The 16,718-nt window shown below is 36.6% G+C and overlaps 1 protein-coding gene across 1 annotated transcript in view; it reads left to right on the forward strand.

Annotated features, from left to right (window-relative positions):
* Nucleotides 1-16,718, forward strand: part of DIAPH3 (diaphanous related formin 3) — a 556,802-nt gene that overhangs the window by 208,522 nt on the left and 331,562 nt on the right. Inside the window, 4 exon segments of the mRNA XM_006159773.3 lie at nucleotides 111-215; nucleotides 4,532-4,676; nucleotides 4,679-4,824; nucleotides 5,875-5,989. Coding sequence (XP_006159835.1) covers nucleotides 111-215; nucleotides 4,532-4,676; nucleotides 4,679-4,824; nucleotides 5,875-5,989 — 511 coding nt within the window.

Below are 16,718 nucleotides of genomic sequence, written 5' to 3' on the forward strand. Positions count from 1 at the left end.
ATCATAAAAACAGTTCGGAAATGTATGTTCTACTGATAGGTCATTAGAGTCATATTTCTATGTGAAAAGTAGTGATTTTCATTTCCGTTTTTCCCTTATTTTGTTTTTAGTTTGAAAAAGAGTTTACTGACCACCAAGAAACTCAGGCTCAATTGCAGAAAAAAGAGGCAAAGATAAATGAGCTTCAAGCAGAATTACAAGCTTTTAAATCACAGGTAAAATAACATCTTGAATCTATTTAGGGATTGAAAAAAATACCAAGGGAGCAAAGGTCATGTTATATCTTCTTAGCACTAAAATATTTAAATTTTAACTTCACTTTTAAGTTTTCATAGTATTGTGTATCTGTATTTCTGTTCTGCTGTGTTTATTTTTAAAACTTACTGTGCCACTTTTTCCTCTTTTTTTATTAAGCTTTTGCTAATTAATCTACTTCCTTATGTTTCATTGGGTTTTGTTCCTTATGTCACATATTTCCTAAGTAATTAAGCATAAAGGGTAAGAAAATCTTTTACTCTTAGATTTGTCATTCATCACTGATCTTTATCCCACTACAGGAAATTATTACTCAAGCTATTTATTTTTCAAAACCTTCAGCCTATGGGTACCTTGCAGTGAAAGATAACCTCTAGCAGAATGAGAACATTTTCTGATAATTTTTCAATTTCCAAAAGTAAACAGATTTAAAACATGACAAAAAAGAGAGCAAATCTGGATTATGAAGCAGATAGCTCACATATACCCTCTACACATAAAACATTTAGATAGCAAGAAATACATCAGCTGCATACTTTATATGGATGAAAGGAAGGAGGTTGAATGTTCATAGCTAAATTTCTTGTAGATTTACATACAAGATGATGAGCAATAAACATAGTTTTGCTATTTTCCTTTCGTCTAAAGTTATAGGTATGATGAAATGGTTTTAGCTCTACTATTTCCTGTACCGTTGTCCATTTTATTATTTTTTAAAAATAAGTTTCCACTAAAGTGGATAGTTTGGTTACAGAGGCCATCTGAAGATACTTCAGAGTTAGTAGTGTTAGTGTTGAGTGTTAGAAAAAAAAATTAATCTCCAGTATACAGGAAAATGATGATCATTATTCTTTCTTTAATGTTACAAGAAGGAAGTACCGCATTTTATTGAATGTTCGTGTTTTCACTGGGCCCCCTGTCTCTCACATTAAAAGAAACACTTGATTGTGTTCTGTACTTCTGATTCAGCTATACACAATGACTGGAATATTTATGACAAGTTTTTCTTTAGTGGGGCTAATAAGAATTTAAGAACTTTCTTTTTTAAAAAATTTTTCCAATTGAAGGATTACTTGTAAATCTACTCTAAAACAGTGCAATTTATTAAAACATATATATTTTCCATTTTTGGGAAAGTAATTAGAAGTTATAAAAGTTCTGTGGTGCCTTTGTATAAAATGAGAGTAAGTATAAATATTGAAATCGAGATTAAATCAGGGAGTTTCCTAATTGTTTTAAATTGTACACAGTAATGGCTGGTGTTATATGACTATCAGAAAAAAGCCTGGAATTAGAAATTTAATTTTGGCCACTATATTCATTTCTCGAGAATGATTAGCAGATTCTTTGGATTTTAGTCTGTATTTATAAACCTCTGCATTTAGCTTAAGAACCTCATGTTTGATGAAAGCCATGTTGACTATGAAGATTATGAATAAATACGATTTGTTATCTGTGATTTTATGCCATCGTTCCTTTAGTCATGTAGCAAGCAAGCACGAGTAGGTGCTGGGGATGAAAGGATAAGCAACGTAGCCACAATGTCTGGCCTTCTGAGCTATGTATGATACATCTTCAAAAGCTTATGGAAGGGACCAGCAGTTGGCATAATGGCTACTATGTCTCTGGACTCCCATGTAGTTGACCGTGGTTTGAGTCCTGGACCCAGTGGCTTAAACTCACGCTGGGCATGTGTGCGTGCATGCCCAAGATCCCGAGAGTAGAATGGAGGAGAAGGGATTGCGGCATGGCCATCCCCCCTGGGGGGGTGATTTCTTGCTTTCTGTCATTTTGTCTCTGTCTTTTTGGCGAGCACACGTACCCTGTAACAAAAACCTCTCAAAAAATTTTTTAAAAGTTAAAAAAAAAAAAAAGCTTATGGACAATGTATATTATGAAAAAAAAAGTTAAAAAAAAAAAATAGCTTATGGACAATGTATATTATGAAAAAAAAAACTATGCATAAATTTCAAAAGTTTTTGTAACAAAATAAACTTGTACTTTAATTTCATTTTTCCACACTTTTTAAGGTACCCTTATTTAAGACAATCATGCTTACTGTATTAAATGAACTCTTTTAGAGCAGAAATTCAATCATGTCTTTGTATTTAGATGCTAATAATTAATTATAAAATTAACGAATATGAGTATAATATACATACATTGTTAACATTCAAGAACAGTACTGTCCTTGACCACAATAATCCAGGGTAACCCTGAATGGATTACACTTTACAGTTGATGTTTTTTAAAAGACATATTCTTTCATTTGTGGTCTTAACTTCTTTTATAACATTGTTTTTCATTGTGCCGATCTCACATGTCATTGATTTTAGGCTTTTGATACATGGCTCCTTTTTTTGTAATTGTGCCATAAAACATTTAAAATGATTTACTAATGTTTATTAAATGGCCATCCTTTGCAAGAGGAGAGGATGTGTGTATGTGTTTGTGTGTGTGCGCACACACACATATGTATATGGGTTAGAACTGAAGTTAGCAATTTCAAGAAAATAGTTTACCATGTCTTGAAAACAAGAAAAGTAACCAGTGGACACAGCTCGATCTGTCTCACTCCTGATTTCGCCTTGCTTCTCTGTGGCATTTGACTGTGTAGATCAGTGTTTTCTCGGGGGAAGAGGGAGGACTCACGTCATCTGTGGTTTATGACTCTGTGCCTTTTCTTGTCTTTCATTCATTTATCCTACACATTTCAATGGCTGTCATGTGCCAGTCACTGCTCTAGGTGCTGGGGAAAGAACAGTAAACATTAAAAATAGTCATTTCCCTCATCAAGGTTATAATCTACCAGAGAGATGAATGTTAATGATTTTTAAAATACATATTTCAAACTGTTTTTTTGAAAGAAAGATTTTTGTTATAGGGCATATGCTTTTGCTGGAGAGACAGAGAAAAAGGGAGAAACCCCCCCCGCCACCCTCCAGAGCAGATGGCCATACTGCAATCCATTCTCCTCCATTCTTTTCCTGGAATCTTGGGCACACATGCATAGGTGTCTGGTGTGAGTTTTAAGTCGCCAGGTCTGGGATTCAAACTGTAGTAGGCTATGTGGGAGTCCAGCGATGTAACCATTACGTCCTCTGCTGGTCCCAGTTATTTTATACTTTTACAAGTGCTATTGAAGGGAAGTACAGAACGCTGTGAGTCTAAAACTAGTGGACAAATAAGACTTTCCTGAGGAAGGGGCATGTTTGCTGTTGGAAGGTGGCCAGGTGGGGGAACTATTCCAGACCTGACTAAAAGGGCTGTTAGAAGGTGGCCAGGTGGGGGAACTATTCCAGACAGAGCGAACAGCATGTACCAGGGTCCTGAATCAACCTGAGGTTGTCACATACGTGGAATTAGAGGAAAGTCTCTTGAAAAACCAGTTACCAGAGACCAGATCATGACACACCCATGTAGGCCCAACTTAAAATTATTGTTTTTTTTTTTTTTCTCCCTCTCAATTCTATTGTATTAGAACATCTTTGATAAAATTTGAGCAAGGTAGCATGTGGCAATACCATTTGAGTCTTTTTTTTTTTTTCTGTTTCTAATTATTTTATTTTTATGCTTTATTACTTATATGCTTGTGTTTCAAAGAATTTTGTATATAGACCTTTTCTCTGCTACATACTTTCTACATACTCTAAGTGAACTTAACTGCTTTTGTGACTTGAGCTGTCCCTCAGAGACTGCTGATTTTCCAATCTGTAGACCACTTCCCTTCCAGACAACTCCACCTGGATGGGTATAATTATTTCAAATTTCTTTTTGCAATTACATTTTTATGAAAACAAAAGCTATATTCTTTTTTCTCTTTTTTTAAGAAATTTATTTCCCTTAGGGTATGTGTGTTTATTGGAGGGAGGGGAGAGAGAGAGAGAGAGAGAGAGAGAGAGAGAGGAAATAAGTCACGCTGCAGAGGGATGACCATGCCACAGTCACTTCTCCTCCATTCTCCTCTTGGGATCTTGAGCATATACACACACACTTGGTGTGAGTTTTAAGTAGCTGGGTCTGGGACTCAAACTGTGGTTGGCCATGTAGGAGTCCAGTGATGTGACCACTATGCCATCTGCTGGCCTCAGCTATAATTATATTCTTAAATTGGAAGAAAAATGGTTGGACTTTTATTTTTAGATTAAAGTATGTTTTTACCAATATACAATTATTTTTAGTTTAAAACAATACATTACTCTTCAGTATAGTGTGCTTTTACACGTTTTATAGGCATGTTCTTTGTTGTATTTCTTATTCTTATTATTTTTTCTAGTTTGGTGCTTTGCCAGCTGGTACGAATATTCCTTTGTTCCCATCAAAAGAAGATGGAACTGGACAGCCAGCACCTCCTCCCCTCCTGCCTGCTGGTGGAGGGTTGCCACCTCCCCCCCCTCCTCCACCACCTCCTCCACTTCCAGGATACCATTTGGTGGTTCTATTCCTCCTCCACCCCCGCTTGGATTTCTTGGTGGAGGAAACGCTCCTGTACCAACCCTGCCATTTGGGTTGAAACCAAAGAAAGAATTTAAACCTGAAATCAGCATGAGAAGATTGAATTGGTTAAAGGTAATACAAATGAATGGAGGAAAGCATACTTGGATTAAATTTTTATTTTAGATTTACTTATGTAAACTTTCCAATGGAAATCTTAATCAAAGTGACAGTAAATAAAATGACATTATTTTTAAGGAAAAAAGTGTGGAGACAAAGTGCTTTGGTCTTGAATAAAGCTTTTTGGTTTTTAAATTTAGGACTCGTTGAAGTTCTTCCCGTGGAATCTGATTTGAAATTAAATTGATAATTGAACATTATCTTGATTGAACTCTACACAAAGTATTTCTCAAAATTGTAAAAATCTTAGTGCTATAAGGAACTTTTTTCCATTGATAGCTATTGGGAAAAGTATTCCTTTTTCTAAGAAGCTGGTCTTCAGTCAGGTCACACAGGAATTCTGAATTCTATAGAAAGATGGTTTCTTGGTCACACAAGCCTGTCAGTTGCTGGTAATGTATTATGCCTTTCAAGAGTCACAGTGCAGGGAACCAACAGTTAGTGTAATGGCTATGTCACTGGACTCCCACATAGTTGACCGCGGTTTGCGTCCCGAACCCGGTGGCTTAACACTCACGCCGGGCGCATGTGCGTGTGTGCCCAAGATCCCGAGAGGAGAATGGAGGAGAAGGGATTGTGGCGTGACCATCCCCCCTGGGGGGTGATTTCTCTCTTTCTGTCTCTATGTCTCTCTCTGGCTGGCTGGTGATCGCACACGCCCTATAGCAAAAACAAAACAAAACAAAACCAAAAAAAACCCAAAAACCTCTCCAAAAAAAAAAGTCACAGTGCAGGTGAGCATTACAATGAAGAAAAACGTCATTTCATCAATCTTGAACTATTTGATCATAGAAACATTTTCTTTATAATAAGAATTTAAAGTTCTACCCAGCTTGTGTTTCATTTCATGCACTTTGGGGGGGAAGTCTTAACAGAGACTACCTTGTAGACATCTCAAAGCTGCTATGGGACACTGGGATTATACATAGCAAGTGGGCTGGAACAGGTGAAACACCCAACTATGTATGAAGCTGTCTTCTCTCTCTCTCTCTCCCTTTTTTACAGATCAGACCTCATGAAATGACTGAAAATTGTTTCTGGGTAAAAGTAAATGAAAATAAATATGAAAATGTGGATTTACTTTGTAAACTTGAGAATACATTTTGTTGCCAACAAAAAGGTAAGTTTAATGTCATGATTATTTATTGATTTGGAATTTTAATACTGCTATTTCTTATGCACTAACCTACAGTAAAACTTAATTAATTATTTTAAATTTCATTTATTTATTTATTTTTTTGCACCAAATGGGATTTTTTTTTTTTTTGGAGAGTGCACTCACTGGAAAGAGAAAGGGAAACAGAAAGATGGAAAGTGAGAAATCACTCCCCAGGGGGGATGGCCATGCTGCAAACCCTTCTCCATTCTCATCTCAGGATTTTGAGCTTGCATGCACACAGGCCTAGCATGATTTTAAATCTGCTAGGTCCAGGACTCCGATTGCTGTCAGCCATATCATATTCCAGAGCCTTAACCACCATGCCACCTGCTACCCCCTTCTTAGGTTTTCTTGAGAAACTCATTTTGAACCTAGTTTCTTTCTGCTTGTTATTTCAATTACTTCTGTTTTATTTCTTCTTAATAATATAACGTAAAACTCTTGCTTTAGAAAGCTTTCTTTTAAAAAAATAGTTTTAGTTATCTTAAGATTGATCAGATTTTTTTAATTAAATATTTAAATAAAAGAATTCATTGATGTATAATAATAATTGCACATATTTATGTATGATACGATTTTTTAGTACTTGAATACAATATGTAATCATTAACAATTTAATTATGACATATCCATGATCTAAAATATTTATTAGTACTTTGTGCTGGAAACATTCAAAAAGAGGGTATTTTTAGAAATAATTTTTGCATTATGATTTCATTTAGTCAGTGAAATAGGAAAACAAAGCGAGAGCCTTCTTCTGCTCAGCATTTTACCACCCTTAATATTACAGCAATTGTCACATAATTACTTGCTATGAGTCACCTAAGATAAAAATAACAAATTTAAAGTGTCTTGAAATTTAGCTTTAAGAAGTATTTGAGTAGGTTATATAATCTTTACATTAAAAACCATCAATGGCATTCATTTTCCAAATTGTTTTGTGATAGTTTTTACCTGTGTAGTGTGATTTTTAAAAAATTATTCAAGTATTACTCTTGTCATAAAAGTGAATTTATTCCATTCAGTCCTATAGATTTTCCACATATATATCAAGGCTAATATCCACCTATATTGTTACTTTTTAAGTGTTATCAAGAACTTATATTTTAGGTCTGTGGCCCTAAGAATGTAGAGCAATCATTACCATTTAATGTTGAAAAGAACCTTTTCACTGGTATCTTCTTGCTACCTATATTCTTGGACTGATTGAAGTCTGACTGAATTGGCAGGGAAAGGAAAGACCTTATCGGATGGATGCAGGTGGGAGAAGGACCTTGGTGTAAAGAGGGAAACATTGACATCTTAAAATGCCTAGTTCACTAGATACCATCTAGACAGATGCTTTACATGTATGATTTAACTTGGGTATAGCAATACAAGAATGTTGACAGGTACCCTAAGAGTTCATTTGTTATTTCTTTGAAATGGTTTCTAAAAAATCGTTTTAAGTTAGAAACTCTTTCTAAAAGGTAATTGTAAATTAATATAAATTTCTAGAATTCATTGTAATCAAACACCTTTAGCAGATATTTTTGAGCACCATTGGTCTTTTTTTTTTTTTGGAGAGGTTTTCACTATAGGGCGCGTGCGCTTGCCAGACAGAGAGAGGCATAGAGACAGAAAGCGAGAAATCACCCCCCAGAGGGGATGGTCACGCTGCAATCCCTTTTCCTCCATTCTCCTCTCGGGATCTTGGGCGCACATGCGCCCGGCGTGAGTTTTAAGCCACCAGGTCTGGGACGCGAACCGTGGTCGACTACGTGGGAGTCCAGCGACATAGCCATTATGCTAACTGCTGGTTCCGGAGCACTATTGGTCTTGAGTAAAATATTAACAATGATATATTTTGGTCTTTGAGAATAGAATTTTCTTAGCAAGCTCACCCTAGGAAAATTTGTAAAGTAAGCAGATCTTAATTTTACCTTTTGATTATGGAGAATCAAATTTTTTTTTTGAATAAGATTAGCACACTCTTTAGGCAATCAAAGAAAATATATGGCAGTTTAAGTGAGTATTTACATGTAAAACACTTCAGAAATTCAGGTTTTATAATCTGGAATTGATTAGTTTTCTCTTTGCTTGCCTAGTAGGTACAAATGGTGGGACCTAAAAGCTATTTAAGTAATGCTGCCATCCAGTTACTCTCCCTCTCTCTCTTTTTCTCTTTACTCTGATTACTATCTTAATTAATGAGGCTCAAAAGGGAAACTTGTTAGCATGTCTTTAATTTAGCTGTAGTGTTAGCCCTAAATGAAATAATTGGACTTTTAAAAAATTCTTAAGTCATCTAACTTTAGCCTTGAGATTCAAGGTTGAAAAAAAATGTTGTGTTTGCTCACTCTTAACACCAGTTATAAAGATTAGGGTGAAAAATAATCTTTCTTCAGAATATTCTGTATTTCTACCCCTCCCTGCCTTTGTACATGCTGGCCCATTGGCCCCTATCAGTTGACTTAGAGGATGAGAGAAGACTATATGGCATCTTTTGTTTCAGCTTAAATGTTGCTTTCTCTTTTCTGTGACTGTGGATGATACTTGGTCTTGAGTAAAATATTAACAATGATAAATTTTGGTCTTTGAGAATAGAATTTTCTTAGTAAGCTCACACTAGGAAAATTTGTGAAGAAAGCAGATCTTTATTCCAGGGTGAACAGAAAAGATGGAGGAAGCTCAGAGTTGTGATCATGAGCAATGCCAACCTTTCACAATGCGTTCAAGATGAACTGTGAAGGTGAATATGTTTTGATTTGCATTCTAAAGAATAATTCCTAGAAAGCATTATTTACATAGTCCTAAGTGTGATTTTTGGTATCATTAATAGATATGCATTGGAAAAGGCCAGTCATGGCTGCTTTCAGAGAAACAGGATATTATGCTGATATTTAATAGGAAGCTCAGAAGGAGAGAAAAGGAAAAGAAAGAAGAGAAACACAGAAAGACTTAAACAAGACTATGAGCTGCTGGATCGAGCAGGTTGTTCGCTGTTACCTCCCTTTTCACGACCTGGCTGCTAAGGCATTGGGTTCAAATGGTTGTCTGTCCCTCATGATTCCAAAAACTACTTTGGTTGAATCAATTTTGTAATTTCTGAAGAATTCAGAATTAAACCTGGTCATGTATACATTGTACAACAGGTGAAATTCCACTTGTTTCTTTTAGAGAAATGGCATATTTCAATATATATTTTTTATTACATTAACTCCTTGGGCTAAGAAATAGGGTTATTTTCTAATTAAGATGAGCATTTCTAATTTTTGAGCATTCAAAATAATAAGAACAGAAGAACTGAATCCAGTCATTTAAAGAGAACCTTTAATTTTTTTCTCACATAGTCTTTCTTTTCTTGTAAGTATGGCTTTTTTTCTTATAGTAGACACTGCTTTAGGTTTCCAAGACTTTTAGCTTCAGTTTACTTGGGTTTGCAGGTCTAATACCATGGGAGTTAGAAAAGGAGAAGAACTAATAACTATCGAGCTCCTGTGGTGGACCTGTCCCTGAGCTGAGTCTTCTCCGGGTTAATTTATTTAACCTTCACCATATTTACTTGAGATCTTGTTTTTTGGTCTACTCATTACTAAAAAATTCTGATGTCCCACAATACTATCCTACCCCATCTGTCTGTAGATAAATCAAGGTATCCTTGATAAGAGTTTGGACTTTTCCTCTTTATTCCTATTGCCCTTTATTTTACATATTCATGTATTTATAAATTTTCATACCCTCTTCCCTTCATACCCTCCCAAATAGATCTTACTTTTTTTTTTTTTTTTTAACTTCATATCTTTTTTTTGGGAAAGTTGCCTTACTCTGTATCCTTTCTCTTTTTTTAAGTCCATCCCTTTTGTATTCAGGGAGGTCTCCAAATACAAACCAGTAACCTTTTATGTGTTTGTTTGTTCGTTTGTTTTGAGAGGTTTTTGCTATAGGGTGTGTGCGCTTGCCAGAAAGACAGAGACAGAAAGCAAAAAATAACCCCTTGGTGGGGGCACACAGCCACGTCACAATCCCTTCCCCTTCATTCTCCTCTCCGGATCTTGGGCACGCATGTACACTCATAGCATGAGTCCCACTGGGTCTGGGACTCGAACCGTGGTCGACTACATGGGAGTCCAGCAACATAGCCATTACGCCATTTGCTGGTCCCTATGTGGGTGTTATTTTAAGAAGCATAACATTTGACCTTTGCACCACCATCTGGCTTCTGCCATATCTTAAGTACAAAACTCCTCTAAAGCCTTTCCCAGTGAAATCAACATTTTTCCCCCATTTTAATTGTATAACTTTATTTTTTATTTCTTATTTTGCTGTTGAGTTACTCACTTTGGTTTTCTAGCTTCTTTCTGTTATAGCTTTTTGAGATAAACTTAGTTTCTATGTTCTAAGTACTGGAAATAAATGTGGGTACTTTTACAGATCTTTTGTTTCCCTATTATTTATTCTCTTTCAGTCCATCATCCTATCCGTCTGTCCGTCCGTCCTTCCTTCCTTCCTTCCTTCCTTCCTTCCTTCCTTTCTTTCGTCTCTCACTTTCCATTTGGTTACCACCACTCAAGTCATCAAATATTTACTGGGTGGATATTGCATGTTGGGCCTTGTTTGGGGCACTGGGAATGCTAGAGTAAGTAAGGCAGACATGTTCCCTGTGCTCCTTTTGCTCTTACACTCTTAGTGAAACTCAGTGTTCTAGTTGAAGCATAAGAATGAGGAATTGAATAACAAATGCTGATTTTCATTTTAGGAAAGACTGCCATATTTTGCTATCTTCAGCTTCTGTTAAGACTTAACAAGGTTATAAAAGAACATTGTTTATATATATCTCTCTCTGAAATTTAATCACAATATTCATATATTGAACATTTGGTATCATCAAAATAATGCTAATGACCTGTGTATTTTTTACCAGATTGGAAGCATCTGTTGGTTAATTTTTACAGGCTGTTGGAAAATGGATTAACGTATACTATCAGGTTATTGGCGTTGGATTTGTCAACTAAAATGAATATTAATTACTTTCATTATTCACAAACTGTTAACTTAATAGGGATTAAAGGGCTTTCTGAAAGTATATGAATAGCGTAATTCAGTTAGACTGATCTATTATGAACATGTTGTTTCACAATTGTAAGCTTTCTGAAGTAATCATATTTTATAACAGGTACGTCATACTTGCCAGATAGGGCCTATAAACTGGTTTATAAATAATTTTTCAGCTGAATAGTTATGGCATATGGAAACAGTTAATGGATTATACACTTAAAAACAAATCAAGCTTAGATTTCTGACATCATACTTCAGTGGACAAAGTACTTGAATAGCGAGTGATAAACCGTGGATTATCCCAGTGACTTGGCTGTGTTTTAGATGCCACTGTATATTTGAAACACAATTTATTTCTCTGTGTGAACCAAAGTCCTAACCTATCTCACAAGCCTACATTACGAGGAACAATATAATATTACAAGAGAGAATTCTGTTTTCTAGGAAAGCATTCTAATAAAGAGATGATGCCAAAATGAATGCCACATACCTTTAACATGTTAAAGTTGTATGGAAAGGATGTTTGATAAATGCTAATATGGAAAGATCGGGGAGAAAGTCAATGGAGAATTAAGTATTTCTCTTGGTGTGCATTATTTGGTTCTTGGTTGTGGCTCAATAGAACTGATGACTTAAAGAAATTATGAGATGAGTCCAGACTGTCTTGTCTCACCACTAGAAAGTATAAATTGTTACCAGTTATATTCTCCGTTGGGTTACTGAAGAAATGGAAATGTATTCTGAAAGCTTTGAGAAATAGAACCTAAAGAGAGGGGCTAAAGAAAGAGGTTTAATTGGGACCAGCAGTTAGCATAATAGCTATGTCGCTGGACTCCCATGTAGTCGACCGCGGTTCGAGTACCGAACCCGGCGGCTTAAACTCACGCCGGATGTGTATGCGTGCATACCCAAGATCCCGAGAGGAGAATGGAGGAGAAGGGATTGAGGCATGGCCATTCCCCGCTAGGGGGTGATTTCTCGCTTTCTGTCTCTCTCTCTGTCTGGCGAGCGCATGCGCCCTATAGTGAAAACCTCTCCCCCTCCCCCCCAAAAAAAATAAGAAAGAGGTTTTATTTAGCCTGGAGCCACAGAGGTCTTTCAAGTCCACAAAATGGTTTAGTTACCTGCTTACTTATGCAGCATATCTTTGATACAGTGTGGTAGAAATTTTAAAGATTCCTGTAAATAGATTTATTTCTTGAATACTGTACAGATGCTACAAAGAGAAAGGAAGCTGAGGCATGTGTGAATTGGGATGTGAATATGTGCCCATGTAGCTTTTATGTCATTTTTTCCCCTCCACTCTTTTGCTTCTTTCATTGGAGAAAGGAATGGTTTAGGGCAGTGTATTTGATTGGAGTCATTTGACTAGTGGTAGATGGTGGATGCTGTCTCTCTTTCATATTTTAATTCCGATTGGTATGGCTATCGTAATTCTGGTAGCAGTTTTCAGTGATGTGCTTCTCTGTCATCTCTTAACAAAATTGTACAGTTGTTGCAGTTCATTGCTGTCTCAAACCTTTTTCTCTCAGGATTCCATTTCCATTTCCTCCGTCTTCTGCCTTAATTCCCACTTAATCAGTCCATCTCTTGTTTCCTTCTGAAGTGTTTCATCTTGTTTCCTTATTTAAAGAGCACTCCTTCTTTCAAGCAGTTATTCTTTGCCTTGTCTGCCTCATGTTCTGTTACTCAGGGCTCCCACTCATAATTAGTGCAAATTAGTAATTGCCCAAAAATATAAATGAGTGCATCTTTTTACATACACTATTTTAATCTGAAAATACTATTTTGAAAATCTAGCTCTTCTCTCTCCTACACATAAAGTATTTGCCTGGCATGGAAGAGCTTGAATCATAGAGTTAGCATTGTAGTCTGATCCCACATTAGAGTACAGGAAGAAAGTGGAGTGAGGGTAGGAGATGCAAGGGACTTCTTTTTTTTTCAGAGAGTTTTTTTTTTTTTCTTTTTGCTATAGGGCATGCGCACTCACTGGAGAAATAGAGACTGAAAGCAAGAAATCACCCACTAGGGGGTTGGCCACGCCGTAATCCTTCTCCTCCAGGTTCCCCTTAGGATCTTGGGCACACATGCACACGCGTCTGGCATGAGTTTTAAGCAGCGGGGTCTGGGGCTCAAACCAAGGTTGACTTGGGAACCAGCAGTTAGCGTAATGGCTATGTCGCTGGACTCCCACGTAGTCGACCGCGGTTCGTGTCCCGGACCCGGTGGCTTAAAACTCATGCCGGGCGCGTGTACATGCGTGCCCAAGATCTGGAGAGGAGAATGGAGGAGAAGGGATTGCGGCGTGACCATCCCCCCTGGGGGGTGATTTCTCGCTTTCTGTCTCTATGTCTCTCTCTGTCTGTCTGGCGAGCATACGCACCCTACAATGAAAATCTCTCTCTCAAAAAAAAAAAAAAACCAAGGTTGACTATGTGGGAGTCCAGTGATGTAACCATTACACACCATCTGCTGGTGCCACAAGGGACTTCTTGATGTAATATCTATATGGGAATTTGACTTTAAATAAATAGTATAGTAAGTCCTTTTATAACAGAAATATTCTTTCTGCATAAAAATAACTTTATTATATATTTTATAACCTTGAATTTCATAAGTTAAGACTTCGAGGTTCTTATAAATTGAGGTCTTAATTAAGATGGGCATTTTTTGTCTCTCAAAGTTAAATCATTTAGGCATATGATCTTGTACCTCGTAACACATTCTATGTTTAACACAAATTTTCACAAACTTCATGGCATCTGAATAGGAAAGCCAGGCTAAAGAGCTTTGATTACCACAATTCTAACTTGAAGTGCGTCTCTGTATCCTAAGAGAATGAATTTTTCAAAGTCAAACACACTTCAGTTCAATAGGTCTTAAATTGGGATCCATGGCTAGATTCCAGGGATCTGTGAATTCAGATAAGAAAGAAAAAAAATGGCATCATTGTTTTCATTAACCTCTAATTGAAATTTAGCATTTCCTTCAATTCTAGACAACAGACACAGCAGTACCTCTGACATTGCCACCTGTGGAGTTCATGTATACTTTTGTAGCACGTTAGAATTATGTTGGCTATATCAAAATATCATTTAAATTCATCACTACTGCAAAATTAGGGTAGTTATTAGACCTGCAGCTAGGCCTTGTTATTTAATGGATTAATAAAGGAGCATATTTTGGGGGACTGGCAGGTGGCGTGCTGGTTAAAGGCAATGGACTCCCACATGGTTGACTGCGGTTTGAGTCTTGGACCTAGCAGCTTGCTTTCTCACTTTCCATCTCTCTCTCTCTCTGTCCTTCTCTGGTCAAATCATTAATTAGTAAAGAAAGAGAGAGAGAGGGAGAAAGGAAGGAAGAAAATAATAATTTTTTTTTTTTTTTTTTTTTTAAAAGAAGCAGCTTCCTTTGTCAGTTGTATCTTCCCTGAAGCAGATGTTGAGAGGCTGGCGTGTATGAGTTTTTCTTTTTCTTCTTTCTTTTTCTTTTTCTTTTTCTTTTTCTTTTCTTTCTTTCTTTTTTTTTTTTTTTTTTAAAGGAGTCAGGGTATGGGTAATGCATGCACAGGGTAAAAGGTGAGAAAGTAGGACAGGGAAGGAAGAACCTTAGACTATATGCTGATCTGGCAAGTTCCCAACCAACCCAGGCACACAGGATCCCTGAATAGAGAATGTCTGTTGAGGGAGATCCACGCTGTGCCCTAATGATTGGCCCTTCCTACTGTGCCATGCTCAGTCATTGCTGGGACTGTCCAAGAAGAGCATGGCCTGGGTAACAAACTAAAGAGAATCCTAAAGGTGCCGAAATCTCGGAACTTGTTAGGTAAATACACTCCTTGAAGAAGAATGGGAAGTTTGTTCCTAAAAGGACACCTGAGCAGCACATTTCTGTGACTCCCTCGCATGCATATTATTTCATAAATGGATGTTTAATGTACTTTGATAGCTGCATTCAAATATAATTTGCTTCCCTTGATTTCTGATGTGTTTTATGTTTTGTTTTTAAAAATACTATTCTACTTCTTTGAAAGAATAGAAGTAGAAGTAGTCTACTTCTCTGTCTGACAATGGAGTCTTTGGCAAAATAGTTAAGAATCTTACTTCTATCTTTCTGATGTGTACAGGGGTGAAAGTGAGGTGGATGTCGGGTGCCTGCTCTTGACAGCTGCCTATTCAATGTATGTGCCTTTTTTTGTTTTTGTTTTTTTTCTTTGGTAATTTTAGAGGGCAATATATTATTTATAATCAGGTATTTCATCCAACTTAGAATAATTTTTAAAGCAGTTTCAACAGTAGGCTATCCATTTTCGAATCTTGCTTTAGCAGACTACACTAATACATTTGTTAATACAAGTATGTATCAAATCTGTTCAAAATATGAAATCCTTAATTGAACAATAATGAAATGACAGCATTAATAATGTATTTTTTAATCAGTTCAATGCTTACCTCATTTATATTGTTTTATTTGCTCCCCAAAACAATTCTATGAAAGAACTAAGGCAAATATCATCTTCATTTTGCGTATAAGAAAACGTTACATTCTTCACATGACATTCATCTAGACGGAGAAGCCACTCTGAATGGAATACAGATCTGAGTCTAAAGCCATAGCTCTTTCTGCTATGCCATGCTGCTTCTCTGATTAAAAGAAATCCTATTATGTTTTATTTAAAGTGTTCTTCTTTGATTTAAAATAATTTTCCTCTCATCTCTTGGCACCTTACCACTGCCCACAGCAGTTCACCCTCATCCCACAATTTATATTAAAGCCTTTAAAATCTTGCCATTTTTTATTAAGACCATCTTTCATCATTTGGTACCTCTATTCACTTCTGTAAGTATTTGAGCTGTAAATACCAACACCATGCTGTGGAGTGTACATGAGAAGTGAGGCCTTTGGTGGAGTCCACACTACAAGGCTGTGACCCCAGCTTTCACGGCTGTAGGTTTTTCATCTATAATGAGGGACATCATACCTACCTCATGAGATTATTGTGAGGAATATATAATGCATATTGTAAAGCCTTATTTTGCAGTGCCCATGCATTGTTGCTCAGGGAACGCTAGCTGAACTTAAATTTTTGAGAATATAGGGCCCAATTTTACTTGTAAGATTTTGTGTATCATCTCTGAATCTTCCACACTGTAACAAGTTATGTGACCTAGGTTCAGGTATAGCCCCATTTTCTTTTCTTTTGATTTTTGCCATAGATTTTGTGCTCTTGCTAGAGAGAGACAGAGACAATGAGAGGGAAATTAAGAAATCACTCGCAATGGGGGATGGCCACGTTACAATCCCTTCTCTTCCAGTCTCTTGTCACACATGCCTGGGGTGATTTTCAAGTCCCCAGGTCCAGGACTTAGAGCACCAGCCTTCATCAGCTATGTGAGTACAGTGCCATAACAACTACGCCCCCTGCTGGCCTCAGCCCTATTTTCAAAAGAAGCTTTCTAAACTTTGTAACTACTGTTTTGAACTGCTTTTAGTACACTTCCTGAAGACTGTAACACTGGTCTGTACAGTAAACTTTAGGAAATAATAATAGATTGTTTGATACATATTATGGCTTTCATCTTTGCATATGTCTTAATCGTCAAGGTCTTTATTAAGTTCTTTGAGATGGTGATTTGTTGAATCTGAGATTTTT

Source organism: Tupaia chinensis, unplaced genomic scaffold (genome assembly GCF_000334495.1).
Source record: "Tupaia chinensis unplaced genomic scaffold, TupChi_1.0 Scaffold000654_1, whole genome shotgun sequence".
In the NCBI taxonomy this organism is placed as follows: Eukaryota; Metazoa; Chordata; class Mammalia; order Scandentia; family Tupaiidae; genus Tupaia; species Tupaia belangeri.